The 26,530-nt window shown below is 37.8% G+C and overlaps 1 protein-coding gene across 5 annotated transcripts; it reads right to left on the reverse strand.

Annotated features, from left to right (window-relative positions):
* elf2b (E74-like factor 2b (ets domain transcription factor)) lies at positions 1-25,223 on the reverse strand. Of its 5 annotated transcripts, none has more exons than XM_082165803.1 (9): positions 24,944-25,223; positions 14,310-14,430; positions 11,551-11,755; positions 5,558-5,671; positions 5,271-5,447; positions 5,031-5,111; positions 2,850-3,039; positions 2,355-2,708; positions 1-1,245 (listed from the first exon to the last, which is right to left on the reverse strand). In XM_082165803.1, the coding sequence occupies exons 2-9, from the start codon at positions 14,382-14,384 to the stop codon at positions 585-587; spliced, it is 1,857 nt and encodes a 618-aa protein (XP_082021929.1). In that variant the 5' UTR covers positions 14,385-14,430; positions 24,944-25,223; the 3' UTR covers positions 1-584. The 5 variants fall into 5 exon arrangements, with proteins under 5 accessions (XP_082021929.1, XP_082021930.1, XP_082021928.1 ...); XM_082165804.1 differs by lacking the exon at positions 24,944-25,223 and adding an exon at positions 16,490-16,850; XM_082165802.1 differs by lacking the exon at positions 24,944-25,223 and adding an exon at positions 15,993-16,144.
* Between the last annotated feature and the right edge of the window lie 1,307 nt (positions 25,224-26,530).

A 26,530-nucleotide genomic window follows, 5' to 3' on the forward strand; every position in this document is an offset into this window, starting at 1 on the left:
AAAAAAAGAAAAAAACTGTTCTAAGGCTGCATTGTTTATAAATTCAGTAAACTGTATAATTCCTATATACAAAGTTCATTTCTTCCCTTAGTAGAGGTGGAGGGAGAATCGACACGTTCCTGTGAAGCGTGGACTCACAGTGATCGTCAAAAGAAACTGCTGGTTTTGCCTTGCGATTTTAATGTTAAAGAAAAATAGTTTTATACAAGTTATAAAAAGCTGAATTTATCCTCCCTCAAAAGTTCACATACTTGACTACAACTACTCACTCCTTAGTGTTCTGCTTAGCTGTTATTAGTGTCAAAATAGTTTTTTCTTTTAAGTGGAGAACTAGTAGTGTTCTTTACATTGGTCCCTTAATCATAATTGAAATGACGGACATCCAGGTTTAATTCACATGATGTGAGAAATGGGGCGCTGATACAGGCTGGAGTCTTTGCCTGCTTAGAATACATAAAATGAAACCACACTTGAACTTGAAACTGTACAACTCCAGTTTGATTTCCCAGAATGCGACTGAATAGTATCTGGGGATTATAAATTCATTTATCATAAAGTTCATGACTGACAAAACGCGTCACTCTTCAGCTCTCTGCTGCGAACTGTGGTTTTGAACCTTCCTCTACCACCTCTGCTGCTGCCTGTGTGGGACTGTCCTGCTCAGGCTGTTCTGCGGAAGTGCTGTCGGGTTTGGACTCTGAGGTTTGGGCTGTGCTCTTTGCTTTCGGAGAGAGCTGGCTCTGTTGAATCTGGATCTGAACTGGGACTGACACCGGACTCGACGCCGTCTGAATGGAGACTGGGACTCGAGTTTGCGTCTGGATTGAAACGGGAACCTGCGTCTTCGCCTGAGCCGGACTCTGCTGGGCGGGGACTGCCAGTCTGACCACCTGCGTCCCCTGCGCCATAGGCATGGGCGTAAGGGCTCGGACGCCCATCAGATTGATGCCTGTGGGGCTGCCCGGTTTGGCCTGAAGCTGGCACTGCGTGAGCTGGGTTGCGGGGATGGTGATTATCTTGGCGAGCTGAACTGTGATCCTGTCACCATTCTCGGCTGTGGCGGGCACCATCGTTGGCATGGTCTGGATTAGGACTTTAGGTGCGTTCATGCCAGTCGCTGAGCCAGTATTGGTGGGCGCTGTGGTGAAGAGCGAAGGGTTTGCTGACTGCACGGCCACTGTGGAGATCTTCTGTCCCAAGGAGTTTGTCATAACGACCGGCACTTGCATAGCAACCCGCACAGTCCTGGACACAAGATTATGTTTTAAAACAACAATTTTAGTCACATAAAATTAAAGTGCCCACACTATACTCATTTACAAGTTTGTTATTTCATTTTTGGGGTAAGCTAGAATTAATTTACACGATTTAAAAAACATTTTTCTCATAATGTACTTTGCTGTAGCACTTCTTCCAGTCTGATTTGATTGGTCAGCTAAACAGTAGTTATTAAATCTGTAACTATGCCATAAGTATTGGAAGTCAATGTTTTTTTGCCCTCGCAGTGAAAAAAACAGCATCTCCTTAAAGGGATAGTTCAGCCAAAAATGATATTAAACCCATGATTTACTCACCCTCAAGCTGTTCGAGATGCATATGTCAATCATTTTTCAGACGAACACATTTTCAGTTATTTTAGAAAATGTCTCAGATCTTTCAGTGGTTATAATGTCAAGTTATGGGGTCCACCTCCTTCAAGTCCCAAAAATGTGCATGCATCCTTGAAACGCTACGTCGGCATCCATCTCCCGTGAACGCGCGTCGACCGTTGCCGGAGGCCAGTTATTTTCATTTATAAAGTTTTAAATATGTATATTTTTACGACAAAACCGCATGGATTACCCTCAGAAGGCCTTCGTTTATCCCCCTGGAGCCGGATGGATTACTTTTGTGAAGGATGCATGCACATTTTTGGGACTTGAAGGAGGTGGACCCCATAACTTGACATTATAACCACTGAAAGATCTAAGACATTTTCTAAAATAACTGAAAATGTGTTCGTCTGAAAAATGATTGACATGTGCATCTCGAACGGCTTGAGGGTGAGTAAATCATGGGTTTAATATCATTTTTGGCCGAACTATCCCTTTAACATAGTGAAATCACTAACCCAATTGTTCTTTGAGGATTGGTAAAAGCAGCCAGTGGGCGGGCATTATGCAAATGTGTAACAGTGATGTAGCTAATAATGGCAGGACTACAAACAAAGCATTTCAGGCAAGTTTCTGAAATTAACTTCCTTTGGTGTAGACATTGAGCTTTGTAATTTTGCAGATTGTTTACATGCACATTAAACACTACAATATAGGTAAAGTAAAAAAAAAAAAAAAGATTAAGTCTTTAAGTCTGGTTACCTGGGAGCGTTGGCATTAGAAATAATGGTGGCATGGGACGGATCTGTTGTCGTGGAGACTGTTACGATACGCTGAAGGGGAGTTGCAGTGAGTCCAGCTTTAGCTTTCGGGGAGCCTGGGTGGACTATAGTCCTACCGCCCCCTCTCAAGATGGCAGGAGTTTTGGAGAGGTCAGACGTCAATAGAGTGTCAGATGAGGGAGGAACGCGTTCATAGACCTTCTCTCCGATTACGTCATCGCCAGGATCGCACTTATCGTCATCGATGACGACAATGTCTTTAGGCATTTCCTTAAACTGGTAGACCAACCTCTGACCCTCCACTTTAGCCAAGATACCTCTCTGATAGTAATACCTGAGAGAGAAACAGAGACATCAATTAAACATACAATAATTTAATTCCAGTTATGGATGCCAATTGGTCAATATGTCATTCCAGCCATGTGAAATGTCTTCAATATCTTACGATGTTTGCACACACAAGGTTCTCTCTCACCTGAGCGCTCTGCCCATGGTTTCATAGTTCATGTCTGGTTTGTTCTTGTGTTTTCCCCAGAGCTTTGACACAGCTTTAGAGTCCACTAGCTTGAAGATGCCTTTCTCCCTCTGTGTCCACTTTATGTACCTGGGACAGGTGTTCTTATCCTGCAGTAGGTCCAACAGGAACTCCCACAGGTATGTACTTCCTGTAAGAAAACACAAATATAGCATAAGATCCACATAATATAAACAATATTAGCTAATTAAAAGCCACTGCACTGACACTAGCAAAACACAACTAATAATCTAATACATTTAATTAAGTAAATAATATTAGGATGGATTTTACAAATCATGTCAAGAACATGTCAAACATTTCACAATCATATAGTAATTTACTATATACACTACATATTCAATACTGCTCATTATATACATGTAATGTTACCAGGGTCAGTATTCATTTGATCAAAAATAAAAAAAAGTCAAAAGAGTAATAGTGTGAAATATTTTTACAATTTAAAATCAATTTTTGTTCTGTTTTAAAATGTACTTAATTTCTGTGTTGGCCAAGCTGAATTTTCAGCATCATTACTTCATTAATCCTACTTGTATATGATAACAAATTATTTATTGTACAAATTGTTTAGTGTTTCTAAAGTAATGAAAAATCAACCAAAACCATTTCATTCAGTAACAATGAATAATATCATGATGTACACAATGTGCAACTAGGCATGTGCCGGTATCAAATTTTCATGCTGTGATTAATTGATTGAGCTTTTATCACGGTATACGGTATTATCACGATATTTTAATTGCTCAAGAGAAACGGATGGATTGGGGGGGGATGTAGAAAAAACAACAACTTGCATCACAATAGGTGTAATTGTGATCGTCAAAACATTTGGTAACTAAACAGAATTTTACACAATTTTCACGATTTCAATTCAATTCTTGGGATTTGATTTCAATCTTGATTCAATATGGACTCTTTGGATAAATATTAGGTAGGCTACAGTAGATAGCCTACATGTTAATTTTTCTCAAGAAAAAAAGATATCTCACATAATGCTGTAAACATACAGAGAGCCCTGTCAGCTGGTATTATTAAAGGTTAAAAATTAACTAATTAAATTAAATATAATTTGGTTTTCATTATAATAACAATTATGACACAAGTAAAAATATAATACAAATGTAAAATAGTGCACATATTTAGCTAAATACTCCTCTCTATAGCTAACTACGTGCTGGTCATTAAATGGCTTTCCTGAGGTAAATGTAACGTTCTGTGACATAATTGTTCACCTGCAGCTTTATTGACCTCTTTCCGTGGTTGAAAAACACTGATTGATCGATATTATGTATGAGGCATAAATACCTTTCGGTAAGTTGTACTGTGTCTTTAAATAAAAACGAACAGATGATCGATTTACTTGAACTGAGCCGCTACAGCGATCGGTCACGTCACATTTACAAGCACCAAAACGGTATTTATTGTCTGAATTTCGTAATAAAATGGACAGAACCTGAGAGCTGATAATTTTTTTCATATCAAAAGTAACCTGCTCTGTCTAGTCTGTCGGTGTCAGTGTCCTCTTTGCTCCGCGATTTTTCTCTGCGTGAGAAAATGGATGTGTGGCGCGAGAGCGTGTGAAAAGTGTAAATTGCGTGAGTCTCACTCTGAATGCGTAGAGTTGGCAGCCCTGCTTTTAGAAGGGGGATAAATCGTCGGCAGCGTTCCTCCTTCCGCCATGCTTCTTCTCCATGTGAGGATTCATTACATTAGACTATAGTGCGCGCTGCGCCGCATGCACACAGTGCTTCTACATGTGGGGATTGTTTACATCAGAGTGCGCACGTGTTTCGCGCAGCATATATGCAGTGTTTGTTTAAGCGGTTGATGGAAAATAAGCTAATGCACGTTCTATAAATATTAATTCTGATCTATATTTTTTATCATATTTTGAAGTGCCGGCGATAACAATATCGTGCATATTCATTACCGCGATTTATCGGATTACCGAATACCGGCACATGTCTATGTGCAACAATAACTCATATTGAGAATGAGATGCAAATTTACTTTATTCCTTTTTGATTTGTACTTTTGATATATTATTTGTGTGAAATAGGGCCCAGATGTTTCTTCACCCATATCATATGCAAATAACACTGAATGTATAGGACGCACCTTTCCCTTCCCTAGACTTTTTCTTGATGCCCAGATCTGAAGAACCGTTTGAAATGTGATGGGGTTTGGGTTTCCGCCCAGCTAAAAGGATGAAACACACAAACAAGTTAAAAAACGTGTTAAAAAAAATTACGTTTATAAAATAAAATAAAAACTTCTGACATCCTATGTAACCTTTACACACACACACACTAAAATATCATCTAAATAGCACATTTGGTAATATTCTTGTGTTCTCACATTTTCTTCTCTTGCTGGGCTCCGTCTCCAGCATCTCAGGTTCCTGAAAAACTGTAACCACCTCCATGGGCTCGGAGTCCTCTGTGCTGACCTCCACCACCGTCTCCGTCAGCACGTCAGGTCGCATGGCCGCATGCAGGAACTCCGAAGTGTTGATACATGGAGGCACAAACACCTCTACACAACAGAAAAACAAATCATTATAGAAAGGATGTTTTTCTCACTGTGTGGCTGTCTACAGCAACGTGAAAGCTATAATTGAAGGGGAAAGAGAAAGCACTGTTCACCTGGGCTCCGGTCTCCACGCAGGCTGGAGGGAGAGTCCATGTGTAGAAGAGCTTCAGCAGCCTCGATGGTTTTATCAGAGCAATGCACACTAGAGCCATGAACTGATGCTTCCACTGCAACAGACAAAACACACACACAAAACTTCATATTCCTGTGAACTTGGTTTGTAAAATTCTTGGGTGCATATTACAATTTAAAAAAGTATCATTACATATATAGCATGATTTAATAGCAAAGTGTCTACACCAGCATTTAAAAGTATACCTTTATAAATAAATAAATCAATATACACACACACCTTTAACAAACTGTTTAATACAACTTACTGGTTACTATTGTGACAAACAACTTTACTTTATTACATGCCTTAGTTGTACAGTTTCTTATGGTTAATCATTTGATTTTGATCTGTCAGTTATGTTGATATATATACACTACAGTTCAAAAGATTGGGGATAAGATTTTTTTTATGTTTTTGAAAAAAATATCTTTGCTCACCAAGGCTGCAATTATTTGGTCAAAAATACAGATATAAACTTAAAAAGCCTGTTTACTATTTGAACATTTTAATATGTTATTTATTATTGTGATCCAAAGCTGAATAATCAGCATCATTACTTCAGTCTTAAGTGTCACATGATCCTTTAGAAATCGTTCTAACATTCTGATTTACTCCTCAAGAAACATTTCTTATTATTAATATCATTAATGTTGGAAACGGTTGTGCTGCTTAATATTTTCTGTGGAAACTGATGTTTTTTCAGGATTCTTTGATGAATAGAAAGTTTACACAGCATTTATTTAAAACAAACCTTTTGTAACATTATAAACGCATTTACTGTCAATATCAATCAATTAAATGTGTCCTTGCTAAATAAAAGTTATAATTTATCTCTCTCTCAAAAAAAAAAGTCTTACTGGCCCCAAACTTTTGGACAGTAGCGTAATTAATAAACGCCACATACAATGAGGACTGCAGGTACAAAATAATCTTCACGATTCACATTTAATATTTGTACACTGAACTCTCAATAGAGGGTGCTATTGGGTGGAAAACCTGTGTGTTCATGATTACTCCAAATCATATCTAGCAACAGAAAAACAGAAAATATATGTAAACCGTTTTTTTCTTTTCTTTTTTCTTTATTGTTGTTTAAGTTAATTGAATGACATACACTTAGTATGGAGGCTTTATTAAGTGTGTGATTGACACTTTAATTTGGGGTACTTATGAGCTTTGAACTACTGACTGACAAATAAACTACCTGACAGTTAACACCAACAATCAAGAGAGCTGACAAATAAGACATTGCAAGTTAAGCACTCTGAGAATAAGTGTTTAGAATCACTTAATATAACCAACTTGTATGGTGTATGGGGACATGTTTTAAGTCCCGTAGGACCTATTAATGCAAAAGTGCAACTGTAGACTTCTTGAGATCCTGCCTTTGGACCTAAATAGATCCACAGGAGTAGTACCTGCGATCAGTCTACTCAAAGCCCAATTAGTGTGCTCTATCTAAGACAGTTTAGATAAAAGAATCTGCTAACTCACAAGTCACTTCCTTGGACGCCCTGGCTCTAATTAAGAAACAGGTGCACAGACTGATCTCAGACAAGCAGTTCATGCATATATAGGACTGAACCTCTAGCCTCATTTCTCTTTGACGTTAACATCCAGAGCGACTAGCACCTGTGCCAGTCTATCCAAGCCGTCACTCAAGTCCCATTAAAACCTGACCCTGCCCATGTTTGGCTATGTTGGTCTGTTGCTGTTCATGGGGGCTATCTTTAGGCAGTCCCAGTCATAAACACACACACAGTGTCCTCTAGAATGGGTGACCCGGCATGCATTTACTTCCTGTATTCAGACAGATCTGCCCTTGGAGACAGGACACATATGTGTAGTTATTAACAGAAAATACTGAAAATCCATATGGCTGCCAACACTTCAAACCTACGAGAATAAGACTGCTTTCAAACAATTGGTACAAATTAAAAATAAAGTTATACCAGTAAAAAGGCTGTTTTTGTTGTGTTTTTGACTACAATAGATATTCATATATTTTTATTCTTAAACATTCTTGAACACTTTAAAGGTTAGTTCATGCAAAAAAATAATTATTTCCAAACCTATATTATTTACATGTGGAAGAACATGAGAGTTAAGAATTGTTGACCATTTTTATTTTTGAGTTAACAACCCCATTAAGACAAAGGGTACATTTGATCTGTAAAATCCAAATCTAGAAGAAAAAAAACTGCAGTTAAAGCAACACTAAAATCTCGTAAAAATAAGCAGAAAATACAAAACATGCTTTGTCAATATGAGCAAGGAGGAATGCAGATTCCCTTAAATCTAAAATACTACAACAGCCGTTAAATAGCAGTCGCGTCATTGTTAACACTTATATAATTATAAACAAATCATTAAGAGTAGTAATGATTCAGCTGAACAACTGACACAGGAGACTGAACATTGTGGTACTATTTTGTCTGTCACTAAAATAGCGGTCCACAAGAAAGTAGTGCTGTCCCTCCTCACTTCCGTGTTTACAGTCGTCAGAGCTTTCCCTCCAGTTCTTTCTGAAGACGCTCTCCGAGCTTCCTGCCACTCAATCCCCGCCCCGAATCTGATTGGGCGACTTTCTAATCAACGCCCCAAGAAACAGACAAGACGATTGGTCAGGTGTAGGATTTCGAAAGCGGCGCGAATACTATTGGACGACGAGTGCTGTCACTCAACATTTAGACAGCCCAGTGGAATAACAATGCTTCCGCCATCAAATTAGCTCTAAAATCTAAACATCCACATTAAAAAGAAGTCAAAATATCCACTCGACACTTTTACAGCAACACATTACAGGTCAGAAAAAAACAAAGTGGTGTTTAAAGAAATAATAAAGCTATACATGCTGCTCACGGAGATTAACATTCAGCGCTAAATTGAGCGACCACGTTTAGATAACGGGACATATGCGATGTGAAGCAAACATGTATCTTATTACACAAACTCTTTGTTTTTGCATACATCTTAACATTATAAAGAAATTAAAACGTAGTTGTTATGTAGTTGCTCCGCGTGTATGTTTCCCTCTAATATGCCACATTTTCTTTGAAGATGAGGCATTAAAATAAACCAATAGTCAAACGTAAAGCTCTCAGGCACTATTTTAGAAAGAACACAATTAAATCAACATATTTCACTATAATTCACATTTTAGTAGGCTGTATTTAGGAGTTAAAAATAAAACTCAGTGCCCTTCCGACTCCAGACAGCGTGGCAAAGACGTAGGAAAGACAACATCTCTCCCACTTCCTGGTTTCAGAGCAGCGCACCACCTCCAGAGAAACCCGTTATTTTAACACACTCCACATCAAAAACGCCCTCAGCGCCGTGCAAACTGAACACTGTGCACGCTGGTCACGCATAACACAGCATGCACACCTTCACGCTACTTTTCAACACTCCTAAAGAATTTAAAGAAAATTAGGCAACGCCATGCAGGTTGCCAACCAAGGTGATCACTTCCTGAAATGCCCTCCATTACTTTAGAGCACAACTTCGCGGATCACAGCGCTGTGGCGCGAGCGCTGCTCTGCTGCACCCCAAACAAACCCACGCTGGCGAGAAAGAACACGCGCTTTGGGCTTTTTACCTGCTCGGATAAGCAGATCGAGCTGGTTAGCGGGTCCCTCATGCAGCGACGTCGCCATGTTTCGTCCAGAGGTGCAGATTCACATTGACTCGCATTGAAAGCGTTTAGAGACGCACGACTCGCAGATCACTCCGCCTCCACAGGAAATCTCCACAAACTCAACAGAGCGCACGGATCCTTCCGCGCCAAACACAGGAAATCCTCCGCGCGCTCTGCGTTACGTTCGGTTTACGTCAACAGCGGAGAGAAAGAATGAGCAAGTATTCGTTTGCTAAAAAATCTTTTAAATATTAAATTAAAGCACATACGCATTTAACAATGCAATACATATAAAATTCTACACAAAGTGAATTCAATCCGTGAAAATAACCGTTCTATGACAGTAGGCGTTTCCATTTCCATATCCTTTTAGCGTCGTACTTTGTATTGTATTCTTATCTAGAGAGACATTCTTTATAAAATGTTCTTAAACATCTTTCTATTGTATTTTAAGCACTTTGAACTGTGATCTTTAAGTATCTGAATGAAACATCTATAAATCACTGAAAATAATTGTTCTGAATAGACAGGAATATGACAAGTTTCTTTTTCCATATTTCTATGCATGGCATTTTGTATTTTATTATCTAGACGAGGGTCATTTTTATAAAAATGTTTAGCACTTCAACTGTGATCTCAAAGTCTCCGAACGAATATTATGGGGGTTTTATGATGTCACGTGAAATTATAAGAATTATAAATCGTTAAGTGACTTAGGTTTTGACATGAGTATTACAAGTCAGTTTTATTATAATACTTGCAATAAGTATTATAATGTGAGGAATGACCATTTTCTGCACCGACCTTCAAAGAATGTCCACAAGAGGCCAGTAGACACCCATCACTGACAGGGCCTTGGCACCAAATCTATACAAAACACGATTTTATCCATGATTTACTCAACCTCATGTTGCTCCAAACCAGTATTGCTTACTTCCTCAGAGGAACACAAAATGATATGCTAGGAAGACATATTTTTTTCATACAATAAAAGTGAATGGTGAATGAGGCTGTCAGTTCTTAACATTCAGCTTAGCGTCTCCTTTTGTGATCCATGAACAAATTAATCTACTATGAGTTGGGCAACATGAGGGTGAACAAATGTTGACTTTCCCTTTTGGGTGAACTCTCTCTTTAAAGTGACAATCTCTGCTAGATCAGTAAAATGTAGTTCTAAACACAGAAATTGGTTGTAAAAATAGAAGCGTAGTCCTGTGTTTGACTGCTAGTAACTGTAACCAATACAAGAAAACTATCTTTGTGCCACAAGGTTGATTTCATAGCAGAATCATGCTTATGTGGTTAACCTCTGAAATGATGCATCACTAAATGGCCCATAACTCCCAGCCCACAGGGATGGCATTCCATATGCTACATATAATAACAAACAAGAGTCTGCATGCACACAAAAAACAGGATACCTAATCACTGACATAACAGACATAAGAGAGCAATGTTCAACTGTTAAAGTCAACTCTCTCCCCATGCCTGAGACTGCAGCATTTAATGTCCACCATTAAGTATTTTGTTTGAGCGATAAAGGTTTAAAAATGCATAATGCTGGATACACAGTCAGATGTTTTCAAAGTCTCACTGCCAACAGCAACTGCTGGATATCACAGGATTCAAAATATTTGACCACGCAATCACTAGAACAGAGAGCATTTAGCTCATGTGCACAAAAGCACTTGCTGTGACAAGTGTGTGGGGAAAAAAAAGTTCTTTATCTGCCATTTTAATGGGGATTTCATTCATGTTTTGAACAGCTAGAAGTTGACTTGTGACAAATCATGAACAGACACGACAGCGCTTTTGTATTGAAATCCATTTCAATAACTAGAATATATATTTTTTAAAAGGTATTTTTTAACAGGCATGCGATCAGCCAAGGACAAAAAAAGAGGAAAAACAGTTATTACCATTATTATTATTATTATACTACATTTATAATGATAAATTATTAATATACGATTACAATTATATAACAATAAATACATATTTTATTATAATTATAAAAAAATAAAATTATTGACAAAAATTAAATCAATAAAGAAATATAATACTGTTTTAAATGGCAATCCTGCAAAATAAAAAAGTATTTATAAATTATAATTCATAATAATAATTTTACAGAACAACAATGCAGCCTTATCTATTAACATTTATGTTTAGAGTGCATTCATTAAAGATTGTGTATGTGTGTCCATGAAGTGTTACTGAGGCCTGGAAATGTCCTGGTCAGGTGTGCTCATAGGGTTGACTGAGAATCGTTATGTTTGGAACAGTGTTCTCACCTGTCTCCAGCACCTCAGTCTCCACCTCCTGCTCCTCAGCCACTCCCTGCATCAGGTAAGTCTCATCATCGTACACCAGCACCTGAGCAGCGAAGCCCTGCTCCAACCGCGCACCGGGCACTGGCTCCACGATCACCGCAGGGTACTCCTCCTCTCCTTCCACCTCTCCCTCCATCTCTCCCTCAACCTCATATACACCCTCCTCCTAGACAGAGAACAGAGGTGTCATCATGATCAACAAGAAACCAGAAAACTAAACATTCCAAACATTAATTCTAACAGATATAGATTTCAAGAGCTGCTGTAAAGTTTTACTGCATTATAATGAACAAGATTTTTGAGTTCTACAAAACTTTAAAGGGTCATTCACACTAAGAAAGATAACTACTATTAGTAGTGGTCGATCGGATCGATATTGATTTTTGATGGCCAATGCCAATAGGGTGGTCGATGAGATAAATGTATATATACTGTATCATGCTATTAACTATTATCACTATTAACATGAGCGTCGTCCACAAAAACGGACGATTGAGTTGTCTGCTGCTTTAAATGCTCAATCTCTTTAAAGTCAGGTGGATTCTGATTGATCTTTTATCAGCTGGAAAAATCTTTCTGGAAGAGATTCCAATGAAATTGTTCCTGTGTTGTTATAGCTGTGGTGTGGACTTCCCAATTTAGAATGATTATTAAAACGAAATAATTATAGTTATCATGATTGGTGTAAAAAATTCCTTAACATATACCGGAAAATAAATATCATAAGCTGGTATTCACGGGATGTCACAAACATAGTCTTGCGTAGACAGAAAATGTACTATTGGCAACACGTTTGATCCACTTTGCAGCTTAAATTATGACCAAAAACTGCTCACTTTTACATGAAAAGTTGGTCTGACCAACAATTTGCTTTTTAAAAAACATTTAAAGTCCACATGAAATCAAAACTGACGTGACTATTTACTTTGTTAGTGCACATCAGTGTTGTTACTGTTCACTAAAATTAATTTTAATTTTTTAAATGGTAACTAAAATAAATCTGAAATAAAACAAAATATAAAAATTAGATGAGAAACAAACTTTGAAAACTAACTGAAAGAAAATAACTAAGTTGAAGTACTAAATCTAGAAATATTAAAAAAAACAAATAGAAATATAAAAAACAAAAAAAAATGACAAAGGCCCATCACAAAATTACAAAAACTAAAATTTAAACTGAAAATGTAAAAATAAAAGCTAGTCTAATGGTGAACAATTCATTTGTGTAAGTTAAAGTTTATCTTCGTAATTTTTTGTCAAAACCCCCTCAGGAATGGTGTTCCCTCTCTAATAATAAGGAAATGGTGAGGATGTGCGTTAAAATCAAGACCTGCCATCTAATTTTCTCATTCATTTCTCTGTTTAAATGTCATGTCATAATACTGAACTAAAGTTGATCACGCAAGAGTGGTTGAAACAAAATCAGACATAAATCTGGGGGTAAAGGCTGAGTAACCTGGTGCACTCCAGAAATGTTTATTTTCTTGCTTGTGCCTCAAAAAAGGAGCACCCTACTCTCAGCATAAGACGTTACTGTTCCATCTCACAGATCATCTGATGTATATGGGCTGGCAAACTCTAATCTGATTGTCTGATCTTTGGTCAGTTCTTGACATAATAAACTACAAAGTTGACAAACTTCTTGCCAGTAGACAAAAATATGCAAGACTATGGCAAGCCTGATTCCTGCAAATTGTGTAATGCCAGCCTATCATATTGCAACATCTGAGTGCAATATCAGACAAGTGGGCTGTGGATATGAGACTAGCAGCAACTTAAAGTCCCCCTGGGGTCAAATTTATGCCTTTAAACTCATCTTTGATCACCAAAATTACTAACCCTTTCCTTGTGAAAATAATTTCTTCATGCCTTAAAATAGCTGGAATATAACTCCACATCCTTGCCTTGAGTCATTTAGTCAGATCCATGAATATGCAAATTAGTCACCGCCTCCACTCACTCAAGCTCAGAGATCCACTTTGTCAACTTTTACTTTACCATAATAAACGCTACACGATGGCAAGTGGAAATACTAGTTTAATTCAGCCATATATGTTTGAACCAGAAACTAATTCAGAAGAAGTGTGCGAGTGAATTATACAGGCTCGTCTACATGATGTATCAGAATGGTAATGCGTTTTATGTATCGCTCTCTACATCAGACACATAACGGTAATTGATATGATTAGCCTTTTGCTTGACGATGTTATCAAACAGTTAATAATGTGCTGCTAATGTTACACAAACCACATTCCTGTTTCGCTGTCTCAGAGTCATCCAGCTGCCTTCGAAAAAACAGTATCTTTAGAAACGCTTGAACAACTCAGTGAAGGAAAGCATATCATAACACGATAATATACATCATATACATAATCCACCCACTATATTGCTAAATGTACCCAGGTTTTCATATCAACAGAAAAATATACAGTGATAACCTGGCTTTACTTGAGACTCCCCTGCTTCAGAGCATAGTTAATGATATGCTAAATCCCGCCCACATGTTGACGTGATTGGTTACAACATTGTGATGTAGAGAACAAGGGCGGTTTCAAACCATGTTTTGGTAAAGTGCGTTTTTTGATGAATTTGCACTTGGTTTGCCTTAAAGCATATTACAAACACCACATAGACGTATAAATAACATTAAAAACTTGATTTTTAATTTAAAAAAGCGGCAAATATGCTTAAAGAAAGTTTTGTAGTTGTGAAATTCTTACCGGTAAATGGTCGTCCACTGCAGTGACATACTCCACCACTGCTCCTCCACTGTCTACAAGCACCACAGACGTCATGACTCATGCCCCACACTCTGCTGACCCCCTGTGGCAAACTCCAGGACTGCAGTCGGACGGCACGACAAGAGACAAAAGACATAAGACACAAAGTAAGAAAAAATTATCATTGGCACTCCAAAGAAACAAACACATATCAAACATTCATGAACCTCATGTGCAGAGCCAAAGCAACCCGCTCTCCTGTTCTGTCAGTCTGGTTCAACAGGAAACACACTCTTGCTAAGTAACTGAACACCAAAACAGGAAGCCTGTCTGTGAAACACTGACGCCATGGCAACAGCCAACATGCTTTTGTTTGTGGAGCCGAAATGAACTATTACAGCTGCAAAATTCTCCCAGTCCTTCTCAATACACCTTCGTAAAAAGAAAGGGAGAGAAACAAGAAACGTCAGCGGGACAGTCTAGCAGCTGAATTATTGAGTGACTTTTCTACCAGACAGCTAAAGTGACTGGGCGACACAATAAAACGGCAGCACGCACATGCTCAGACCATTGAACATAAAAGGGATACTTCTGTCAGTATTCACTCACCATCATGTTTTTCCAAACCTGTATGACTTTATTTTATCAGAGAAACACAAAAACTGAGGTAGGGCAGAATGTTCTCGCCATTCTTTTCAATGCAATAAAAGTGAAAAGGGGCAAATGCTGTAAAGCTCCAAAAATGACCAAAAAGCACCATAAAAGTATTTCATCCATATGACTAGCAATGCATTAAAATTCCAGTTACTGAAAATTATCAGCCTAAAATGCCATTTTCGGTTTTCAGAGAGAGAAAATGTGAATAGAAACTATTACTTGAACATAAGATAACGAAAACACTGACATCAAGAAATAGCAAAATGCATTTGAAATCTCATGCAATACAAAAGGAAACAAACAAAAACGAAACATTTCTCTTGTGAAAAGACAAAGAACAGCGTGTCGTTTCAGGGTACACAAAGGCTTATATTAGCCAAAAGCCACTTTTATTAATATCAATGTTAGTACTGTGTTTACTATTCACTAGTAGTATTGAGTCAAAAAAAGCCAAATCTCTATCTGGAATAGTTTTTAAAGTCAATATATGCATAATTACATACATTGCATAGTTTTTTTTAAAAATATTACATTAAAGATTTTCAGAGCATAGATGCCACAGAAATAATGGCAACTAAACAAAATTACCGATCAAAAATCAAATCACTTAGAAAACGTTAGAAAAAAGCGAATGCTTTCAATCAAAGGCTAATAATATTAAAATGAAATTGTCCCAAATATAATTTTTTTAGCCAAGATGTTTCATTTCATCACAACATAAGTCTTCTGGAGTCCTCTGATAGCTTTGTGTGAGACTAAACATTTAAGTTATGTACAACTGTACCCTCCACCACAGCTCTTAAAACTCCTTCATGTACACTCAAATAAATAATGGCAAGCGTGTTGTCTGTTGTGGTAACCGACTGCGCTGCAAGCCGCATGGACTACTTTTATGGTGCTTTTTCATCACCTTTGGAGATCCAACAAATTAGTCTGCGTTCAGTTGCATTGTATGAAGAAGAACATTATGAAAATTCTGCTAAACTCATATGAGCCAGACAGAGTAAATGAAAGAATTGAACTTACACCGCATAACATGTCTTTATGCCACCACGGATGTTTGCTTTTCCTCTCATTAATCGCAAAGAGTAAATAAAGAACACCATGGTGATGACAGACACTGAAAATTGTTAAAGTCATCTGATAAATTCCCTGTTCAATTGCCACAGCAACGCAGTCACAAGGTCTGAGCCGGGGCGAAGAGGTGTGGCAGCTAAATGTGAGACACACTTCCTCACAGATGCATCTGGATCATGTTATCAGCAAATCACAAAATGACAAGTTTCTTTCAGCTTCCCCATTAGAGCTTCCCCCATAACTGCTGTGAAAGAACAACTTGTGCATTAAGCTCTTTAAATAAAAAGAAATTACTTCAAATTCCTGCATAGCCTACAATCACTCATCATCTTCTGGCTGAATAGCTTGATGAGTGTACTATTACTTGAAGGGTGTTTCAATTCAACTCAAGCTGTGTTATTAGATAGCATCAAGGAAGTTCAAGCAGTAATTCATCTGTTTCCAACCTATTGTTCCTGGTGCAGCCATGGAATTTCACAGCGTTTCTTTTCCATTCCAAGACGTATCCCAATTTCCTAGGACACATTCTAAGACGTTCCTGGTCCACTTCAGCCATCGCTTCTTGTCCTTGCAAAATCTCCACATTCCAACAAACTGACTCGACAGAAGACAGCCACACTCCCCACAGCACCATCAGGGAAAGAGTGAGTAAAGGACCGAATCAGAGAAGTGCACGTAGTCTGCACCGTAGCATTTGGCACACTATTGCTTTAGTTTCCCGTCTTGTTCACACCTGTTCCTCCATGTCTTCATTCTTTAATGGCGCTGTATCTTTCTCTTCACAGTCGTTCACTCTATCATGCTCACATCTCAAGGGTGAGGCAGCATTTGTAAGTTCGACTCAGCATTCTGTGAGGCAGGATCACATGGTCTGAGCTTTCCGAACAGGCATCACATGACCAGGGCACAACGCTGCTTTTGTGTCCTCAACAGACTCTCCAGTGATGCAACGTCCCACCTTTAGAAACACACACACGCAGTGGACGCCAAAATCCAGCCTCCACCCAAAAGTCCTCCAGATGCAACAAATTATTTCTCAATGAGAATCTCGCCTCTGTCAAAACACATCACCTAACTGACAAAAACCCACTTCTGTTTTTACTAGATTCAGTTCAACTCTGTAGCCTTCTTCCATGGAACACAAGAAGAGATCTTTTAAACAATGTTTACGCTGCTCTTAACCATCAAATAAAAGCCTACAATGGCAAAGAGCCTTCAAAGTAGAAGGCTCTATAAAAGTATGACTGCATCACATTCAGAGTCTTAAGTCAAAATCTGCTGAAGGGTAATGGAACGACCGTTTTAAAAGGTGATTTTTCACTATTATGTACTACAGGATGTGCATTTTCATGGGTTGAAATAAAAGATTGTTGTCATAAGAGACAAAAACAACATTTTTTTATTAGATTTTCAAAAGTCAACGAATTTGTGACAGCTAAATGTAACATTTTTGACAAACCAAACATGTCAGTCTCTGAGTAACATGCAATTTATTTAAGCCAAAAAATAAACTTCATTATGTAAAAATAAGTATAATGAATATGCTAAAAGCATTTCAAACGTATCCAGCACATTTTATAATAATGGTGACATCATGCACATTATGAGCTTAGACTATAATTTTTTATAGCATTTTTTTTGTCATTTTCGCAGATTTAGCCTAATATAAAAAAAATACATTTATTCATATTAAAGTTACAGAAGTGATTCAGTCAAGAGCAGTGAGAGATTTTCTCTCTTTTGCTGTTTGATTAACATTAATAACACAAACGACAGCAGGTTTATTAGGCTGCTGTCACTTTAAGATGCACACGTTCACTTAAGACATAAATGACTGTGTTTACGAGGATAGTTGCAAAGATGGGCATTTTGACACGCAAGTATATGTATTAAACAGAGTTCATCACTCACGTGTGCATATAGTGAAAACTTAGAGTTGCAGTGTTCCCCACAGAATTTTGTGAAACTGTGGTGGGTGTACCTCTGTCCGGTATTGAGAATCAACCGCATGTGCTGATTGCGTGAGCGAAGTGCACACTTTATCGCGCTTTCGATTTTAGTTTGTTAGACAGCAAACGCACAAAACATTAAAGACCTTTTATGTTATTATGATAAGTTTAAATATATTTTCAGGCCGCCACAGTCTTGTTAATGAATGGGAAGCACTGAAATCTATTTGTGGCGGCCGGTCAATGTTGATATTGTGGCAGGCCGCCACAAATAAATCAATGAATGGGAAACACTGGAGTTGTCTTTCGCTGCTTATTAAGCTTCAACGGTTTAAAAATCACTTGTTTTTAAACCGCAGTGTTTAAAAACACATGCAAATGATATGCTTTCGTGACTGCGTACAGCAACATCACATAAGCGTAACCGCGATAGAGATGATAGTCCAAAGTCTCTACCGGTTGACAAATTTCTACCAGGCTATATATCATGTCTAGCGGTATATCGCCTACCCCTTAGAGGTCTTCACGGGTCAAAAAATTCACACCCAAACCCGAAGAGACCCGCAAACGAGCTACACAGAACCGACCTGGACGACCCATCAATTATTTGAAAGTTGGACCCGGACTTGTGTAGAAACGATAAGTGCCATAAATGTAGTGTACTACACAAAACCGATGAGGAGCCGTCAATTATTTGAAAGTCTGACCCGACCGGACCCTAGCGGCACATATTCCACAGCAATTTGCTATTAACAAGTCAATAAACAAGGCTAATGTTAGCAGCCTTCTCCCAGACTGTGATCCATAATCCTCCTTGCCAAGAAAGTTCCATCCATGTTATTCCTCTCTTGACGATTGAAAGAGCATTTAATCCACTCATTATCCCAGCTTCAAAAGTTCACTTGCTGTCACGGTTATAAATGACAAATGCAACTTTGCAGTTCTGCATTTTTTTGTATCTTCTCGAGTCAACTCACATAATAAGATAACTTCGACTGTTTGCCCTTTTGAACTATAATAAAAATTACTCATTCAGTGCCATGGCCGATAGCATTAGGCTACTTGTTTGCGATCATCTCTGCTCTCTGAGCCAAGTCTGACCAAAAAATTGATATAATAAGATGGTTAATTCATAATATTAAATATAAAAATGGGATAAGGAAAGTGTGCACGTTTAAGACTGCACATGCGCGTTAGCGGGAGCAACCTGAAATAGGCTACAATTTTTTACGCAATTGGAGCGTCATAGAAAACATTCATGTGACAGTTTATCTGTGAGTGTAAATGTGAGTGTACAAGGCTGCAAGCAGTTTTTGAGATTTGAAGTCTGTTTGCATTTGATGTTGCAGGAACAGGAAAACGCATGATCTCTGTGCGCTTGCATCTTGTTTTGTGTTCCACATGTGGATCATACAGCTCAAGAACGACATGAGTTTGAGCAAATAATGAAAATAATGTTGGGTGAATTGTTTCTTTAAATGTTCATTAAATCTAGCAACAAAACAAACTGCTCCTAGGACAAAAATAATATGGCAATTTTAATAAAGATGGCTTTTTTATATAACGACTCAGAACAGAATCACACACAAAAGTGCAGATGGCAAACAGGGGAAACTGTGCATGAGTCAGTGGGGGTCAAATATTTGAGCCAAACACAGAGCAAATGTTGACTGACCTTGCGCAAAATTGGTTCACAAAGCAGACAAATTTCCCTGCATTCATAAGCAGCTATTTGATGACTAAAAAATATAATGGCAGGTTATGTTCAGGAAACGGTCTCATTGCCTCCCACAGTCCACCACACTAGTGCACAGAATGCATTGCAGTCATCTGGTAAGGGTTGTGTGAGCAAGTAAAACTACAGAAAATACAAAAATTATTCATTCCTTGGACCTTTTCATGTTTTACACCATATTGGGCTTTATTTATTTATTTATTTATTTATTTATTTTCATCTGATCAATAAGAAAAGTTATAATTTCAAAGTGACAGTCTAAAGTAATACAAAAAAAAAAATGAAGTAAAAGTCTCTGACTTTTTCATGCTATAGGCTATTGTTTTTACACCACAGTGGGCTCATACATTTTTTGAGTCAATTTACATAAATTCCTATAGGCCTAATCGACCATGGTTTAAATTAACAATCAATTAATCGTTAACCTTAAACTCTTAAATCCGAAGTGGAGGCGCCACTAATGCCGAGTTCACACAACGATTTTAGGCCCGATTTCAATCGCAATCTTCTTGCAGGCAATCATTTTTAATATCAATTTCGGTCTCACGCACACATGATCTTGCATTATTTGCTTATCACTTCTCACGTGTGTTTGGTTGTGAAACGTAGTTTGCGGGCCAGACAGAAGTTCTTTCTTTTGTAAAGTCATGTAGTGTGAAACCTCCTGTCGCCGATCCATCATGCAGTGTGTGAACACACCAGCAACTGAATGATACCCCAGATAGTCACGCAGTGTGAAAAGAACAGTGACCCGACTACTTTGAAAATCGTTCAACTACTCGGCATAAGTTATCAGCATACTAACTTAAAGCTACACTGTGTAATATTTTTTGTTGATTCTTAGCAAAAAACACTTAGTTCTTTCAAAAATATATGTCCTCATTAATGTATATTTACTTCTTTCAAGTAATAAAGTATTCTCGTAAGTTTATAATCTGCCAGCGGGTGAGGGGTTCGAATGCCGGTCGCCATGTTGCCCCTCCATCTTGAAACTACATTAGCCAAAGAGGGACATACCTGTAAATTCAAGCTTCGCCTTTCGCGCTTTACACGCAGTGACACAGAGACGAATGCGAGGGGGAGATTACTCGCGACTGCCGGCAGATTTGAAAGATTGCTGATGGAGGATCACGCCTGTTTTCGAGGACATGTAGCAGAGTCGCCAAGGAAGCGAAAGAGAGAATTAAAACGTCAACGCGACAGGCAAATCAGCAAGACCAAAGTCAATACTGGAGTAACTTTTCCCAGATGGAAAGAGCTCATGAGGAGCAAAGATTTTAAAACGGACGCCGAAGTTGCCTGCTTTCCTCTCGAGAGGTAATTCAGCCTATTTGTGTAAATTCGAAGTTTTATAGTTGCTTGTCTAACCATAGCATGGTTGTGCATAATGCCAGAACGACCTCTAGTATAACTTGCGTTACTTCTCCTCACGTCAATGGTGAAAAAGTATTGTTTACCTTGTAACATAAATCTGTGCTGCGACGGATCACAGGTGATAGGTTTAAAGGCGCAATTGGACGAAGTCGAACTGGAAGCCATGTTAATCTTGGAATAATAAGGCCACCGTAGGAGTTAAAACGCCCTCGAAATTGAAAGGAACAGAAACGAATATTCACTGGGTAGTCATATACAATTTCACCGCTAGATGGGGGAAAATATCACACAGTGTAGCTTTAACCACTCGCATAACCAACACAAAATACATCGTTTTAAAGCTTAGAAGCTTGGCCTTATAGTGAATATAGGAAATATGACGACCATCACTTAACAAGTGCTTTTAAATTTGCTGACATATTAGGAGTACTCTATTTTCATATTGTGAAAAAATAACTACTTTAGATAAAAATGTGATCTGTAAAATAATAGTACATAACAGATAGACCTGTCATACATGGTCAAAAAAGGTGTCGACTAGCAGAATACAACAAGCATATTTGTTTCAGTTACAGACCAAACCATTAAGTATTTGTATGAATAAGCGCAGCTGATGCACATGTAAAAACAGTACAATGATTTTCGCCACGTTTTTGTTTGTAACTTCGCAAGACATTAGTAAACCATAGTAAAGACCGCATATCTTAGAGCAGGTGGTCTTGAACAAGCCCAAACACAACAAGACAATGCGTAAATCACAGAGTGACATGACATGCTGCTTGGCTAAAGCTATAGGACTTCCGGGATCCGATTGCATAGTGATCATGACACAATCTTTCACAAATTCATTTGAAAGTTTAACTAATGGAAACTGGATCTTGGGTGTGACGGGTGGCAATCGGACACTGTTTTACAGCTGGAGCACGCTTGGATTGGTTTGATCGCTCAGATTGACAGGTCTTGATTTACAATGCGTCACAGAATAGGAGTGCACATCTGAAACAGCGCTGCAAGATCACTCATCCACCAACCTTTTATTACTTTTTGTTTATTTTATGTACTTTTGTTGTGCCATTTACACAAGTAGGCTAAAGGCCTATTTATACTTCTGCGTAGGACCTACGCCGGAGCCTCTACGCTGTAGGCAACGCGTTGGTTTTAATTTATACTTCTGCGTCGTTGTCCGCGTTGACGCGCAATTAGCAATTACTCATGCAGAGGGACCATGTGAAACCCGAGGGAGGGGTTCTAGCAGACCAATCACAGCGCTTGCGTCCGCGTAGAATTGACGCGTTATTACATTTTTGGAGAGGTGCGCGTCAGAGTACGCCGAAGGGTACTCGTGCTAAACACAGCCTACGACGTAGCTACGGCGTAAGTTCGATGCAGAAGAATAAATAGGCCTAGGCCTTAAGTAGTTCTTATGTTATATTAAGTAAAATCACTTGTTTGGAGGGTTTTTTGAACCAGTGGTTAATTATGTTTTAAAATAAATGGCTAGCCTACCTAATCCATTGGATGGCTTGAAGACATGAATACATTTAGAATACGTATGGCCCGCTCGCTTAATTTTTCCTTGAGTGTCTGCTGCACGTGTTTTGCCGCACGCACCTCAAAACTACTTTAACAATGACCTTGAAAAAATTACCATTTATAAGTTTTATCGATTAAATTCTTATCGACAATTATTCAATCGTCGATTAATCGTTAGCATCCTTAATCTAAATTATCACTGATGCAGGCATTTAATATATAAATTATATAGGTAAATGGAGATCACTAGTCAAGGGGTTCTAGCGAGTCAGTATTGTGACAGAACTTCAATTTAAAATCATCAAGAAAAAAACAAGCCCAGAAACTCCACAAAAAAACCCCTGAAAAACTGTGGAATAGATACAAGAAGATCAGCCACTATCCCGTTAAATCAATAATTAAGAAGTTGAACAACGATATTATGCTTTAAAACTATCTGACAAACAATGCAATGGCAACTCAGAGGGAGCAAAGGCTTCACACATGAAATAATTGTGGTTCCAAAGAGCACTGAACCACACCCCGCTTTATTGATCTCCGAGCATCTGGAAAAGCAGGGAAACCCAGTTTGATGCCATCATAATTTTTAAGTCAACATGAAACCCACATGATGTTTACCCTATTTAATTTCTTTGCATGATCCTGGTCTTTTTAGAGCATGTAAGAAAGTCAAATTCAGTTAACATTTATGAGTTTATTATTCACGTTGCTTCCATGACAACATAATATATCATCTGCTATGCCTATTTGCATTTAAACATCCCCCTATGATAAAGTCCAAATCAGTTTACTGGAACACAGAGATGTGGGTAGCAGGAAAAAACAAAACGGTTAAATTCAATGAAAGCACGAACAGAAACTCACCCTACTCAAGGGGATTCAATCTGCAACCCTGCAATGACCGCACGCAGGACATAATCCATCGCACACACACATGCTTTTACGCTCCACCCTCGTATGAATTTATCTCCCCAATCTCTGCACGCTCATTTGTCTCAATAACCAATCTTTCATTGGCTTTAAGAAAATGTATCATCATACTGTGATATGGAAGCAGACATGGAGATGTAATTCCTAATGGGGCAAAGAAATCTGCACCTTTCAAAGACCTTATCGCTTGAATTCAGCAACTGCTGAGGTAGATCAAAGTCCGCTGTTGTTGACTTCAGCACTTCTCTCCACTCTCAGCAGTCTAAATTAAGCGTTTTCAATCTTTTAAATGCCACAGATATGATCATCCTCGTGCAAAGGAACCCCAACTTAAATAGTTTAAAAGCTATCTATATAGTTTGTTGTATAAAGACCCAATTTATACTGTAAAAAATGTCTATATTATTTTCAAAAATATTTTCATTTCTATTCAACTACATTATTGCATTTTTCCCTTCTCGTCATAGTACTGTTATAATTATGTATTTTAATTTAATGTTTAAATCTATCTTTCTTTATTTTTTGGCCACTTTTTCTGAAAACATTTCTACGGACGGACCCCCAAATACACCCTTGTGGACCCCATAGGGTCCCTGATCCAAATGTAAAGGTCAGTGACCTTGCCAAGATAATCGATCAAACCTTAAAAGAAAAGTCTGTGGCATAATTTAAAAAGTAATCCCTTGCATATGAGATCTTATCAGAGGTTTGCATTTCACTGTAAGTTACATGCCAGCAAATACAATCCTTACATCCTACCATGAGAGTGAGTTAAATCAGTGTTTACAACAGTGACTAACACAAAGCCCTGATCCTGCTGTACTCTCTCCAAATAAGTGGGCGGAACAATATAAACATTGAAGGAAATACCACACACCAATGTTATCTCAATTCCTTACAAGGAAAACCATAATTTATAGTATTCGTGTGCTCTTCAAGAAATAAAAACCTTGTGAACAGTTGATCATCTGACATTGTTGCAATAGTACCAAACCAGCGATGCATTTCAATGCTGAAAAGGTTATTTTTGAAACACTTTACTTCCATAAAAAGCGTAATCTTAGTAGGAAACCAGAGATATGAACACAGAAGCGAAACGTTAAATGGTTAGTTGTCAACTCTCTGCTAGCATTTAGCTTAGCCAGCCAGCAAATACGACACAGAGGAGCTCACAATAGTAGAAATATAGGCACTTTCAAACAAATAATCGATAAAACATTTGTATACATGTCGGAGTTACTCTTTATACTGTAAAGCGACACTAAATAGCACCGTAAAGTGCCTCAATAGATTCGTTACATAGAGCTAAGCTAATATAACCGCATAGTCCCTGCTAATGCTTCTTCGGCGTATGGACAGCGTAAAAGTAGATTTCTTACCTTGAAAAGCTGATTTTCCAAATGAAACCCACACTCTGTACTTGTTTGGTTTACACAGGTATAAGAAACTGAGTTTGGTGGCTGTGGTGGGTTAGAGCTCGTCACACTGTGGCCGTTAGCGGCTAAGCTCTAACACACACACACCTGATCATCACATACACGGGTCTAAACAGACACACTGAACTACACTGACTGTGACGGGCCTCTAACACAAGACCTACTACACTACTGCCTTACACTGATCGAGCAGAGAGGACATGGAGGGTTTGTGTTTGCAGACACAAGATCCAGGTCATGATGTAGTAGAATGACAACGAGAGAGAGAGAGAGAGAGAGAGAGAGAGAGAGAGAGAGAGAGAGAAAGGGAGACAGATGCACCCTCAGAAACCAACTACAGATCAAGAGACTATACCAATGTATATTACAGCAGTTTTTCTTAATGTCTTGACAAATGTCTGTTTTATATTATATAGGCATATATTTATAATTTTTTATCTTATTTTTATTTATTAATTAGCACCTTATTTAAAAAATGTTTCATTTTAATTGTTATATGTTATTGTTCATTTTCTTGTCATTACTTTTTTCGTGTATAATGCTTTGGAAATATTGTATACAACGTAACCAAGCCAGTACAGTATTTTATTAGAGTTAAGTTTCAAAAAGAAAAGTAGACATTTCTGTCACAATTTGGTAAAGAAATAATACTAATAAAACAGGAACGTTTTTATGGTAATAAAACCCTCAAACCAAAATCAAACCAATAGAATAAATGTAGGCTTATTTTTGGACCGGAAAACGAAAGTAAAAGTCACTGTAAATGGGAATTTAAAAAAGGCACAGACTGCTATAAATTCTAAGTAAAGCAATAGTGAAATACTTCAAACATAATCATTCCACATTTTGCCAGATTGTCAGAAACTGGTAAAATGCAGATGTTACTAGGGGAGGTTGTAGGCAAAATGAATAGCTTATAATCATCATAGGAGAGAAACATAAATGTATGGTCTACAACTAAAACTACATACCTAAATATATGTAGCGCCCTCTGCTGTTTGACTTCTGATGTAACTTAATACTGACAAAACCAAAATTTGATTGGTATTCTACATACGCTATAATTCATATGAAGATATTATATGTGGGGAAAGGTGATTTATATCATTAGTTGTAGCTATACAGAACATTCACATAATAATCTATTTAAAAAAAAAGTTAATAAAAAAAATATGGTTTTAAATTATGTTTCCAGCAGTGATGTTGTGTGATCATTGAATGTCTGTATTTGTTTTTCTTTTCATTCTTTCACCACTGTACAGTGAATGATTGAAAGATAGATTGAGTACACTGTTAGACTTTGCCGTAATTTTACAGTTACTTACCGCAAAAAAGCCCAGTAAAATACCACTTATATTATTTACGGTTAACTACTGTAATATGCACTGCATTATGGGTATTTTTTATGAAATTTACAGTAACTTACTGTATATGGAATTTACAGTACTTTACTGTTTACGCAAAAGCAGTAGTGCTACTGTAAATGAAGAAGACAGATTTTTTTGAAATTTGTATATGCATATTGTATTT

Source organism: Leuciscus leuciscus (assembly GCF_965113295.1).
Source record: "Leuciscus leuciscus genome assembly, chromosome: 3".
Taxonomy (NCBI): Eukaryota; Metazoa; Chordata; class Actinopteri; order Cypriniformes; family Leuciscidae; genus Leuciscus; species Leuciscus leuciscus.

What these genes read in the sequence shown, in the direction of transcription:
- elf2b (XM_082165803.1), bottom strand. Translation starts at nt 14,384, where the DNA reads ATGACGTCTGTGGTGCTTGTAGACAGTGGAGGAGCAGTGGTGGAGTAT. An exon ending in GACTGAGGTGCTGGAGACAG is followed by an intron (nt 5,672 to 11,550) that starts GTGAGAACACTG and finishes TGTCTGTTGCAG; the next exon opens with TGGAAGCATCAGTTCATGGC. An exon ending in AAAGTCTAGGGAAGGGAAAG is followed by an intron (nt 3,040 to 5,030) that starts GTGCGTCCTATA and finishes GTTTTCTTACAG; the next exon opens with GAAGTACATACCTGTGGGAG.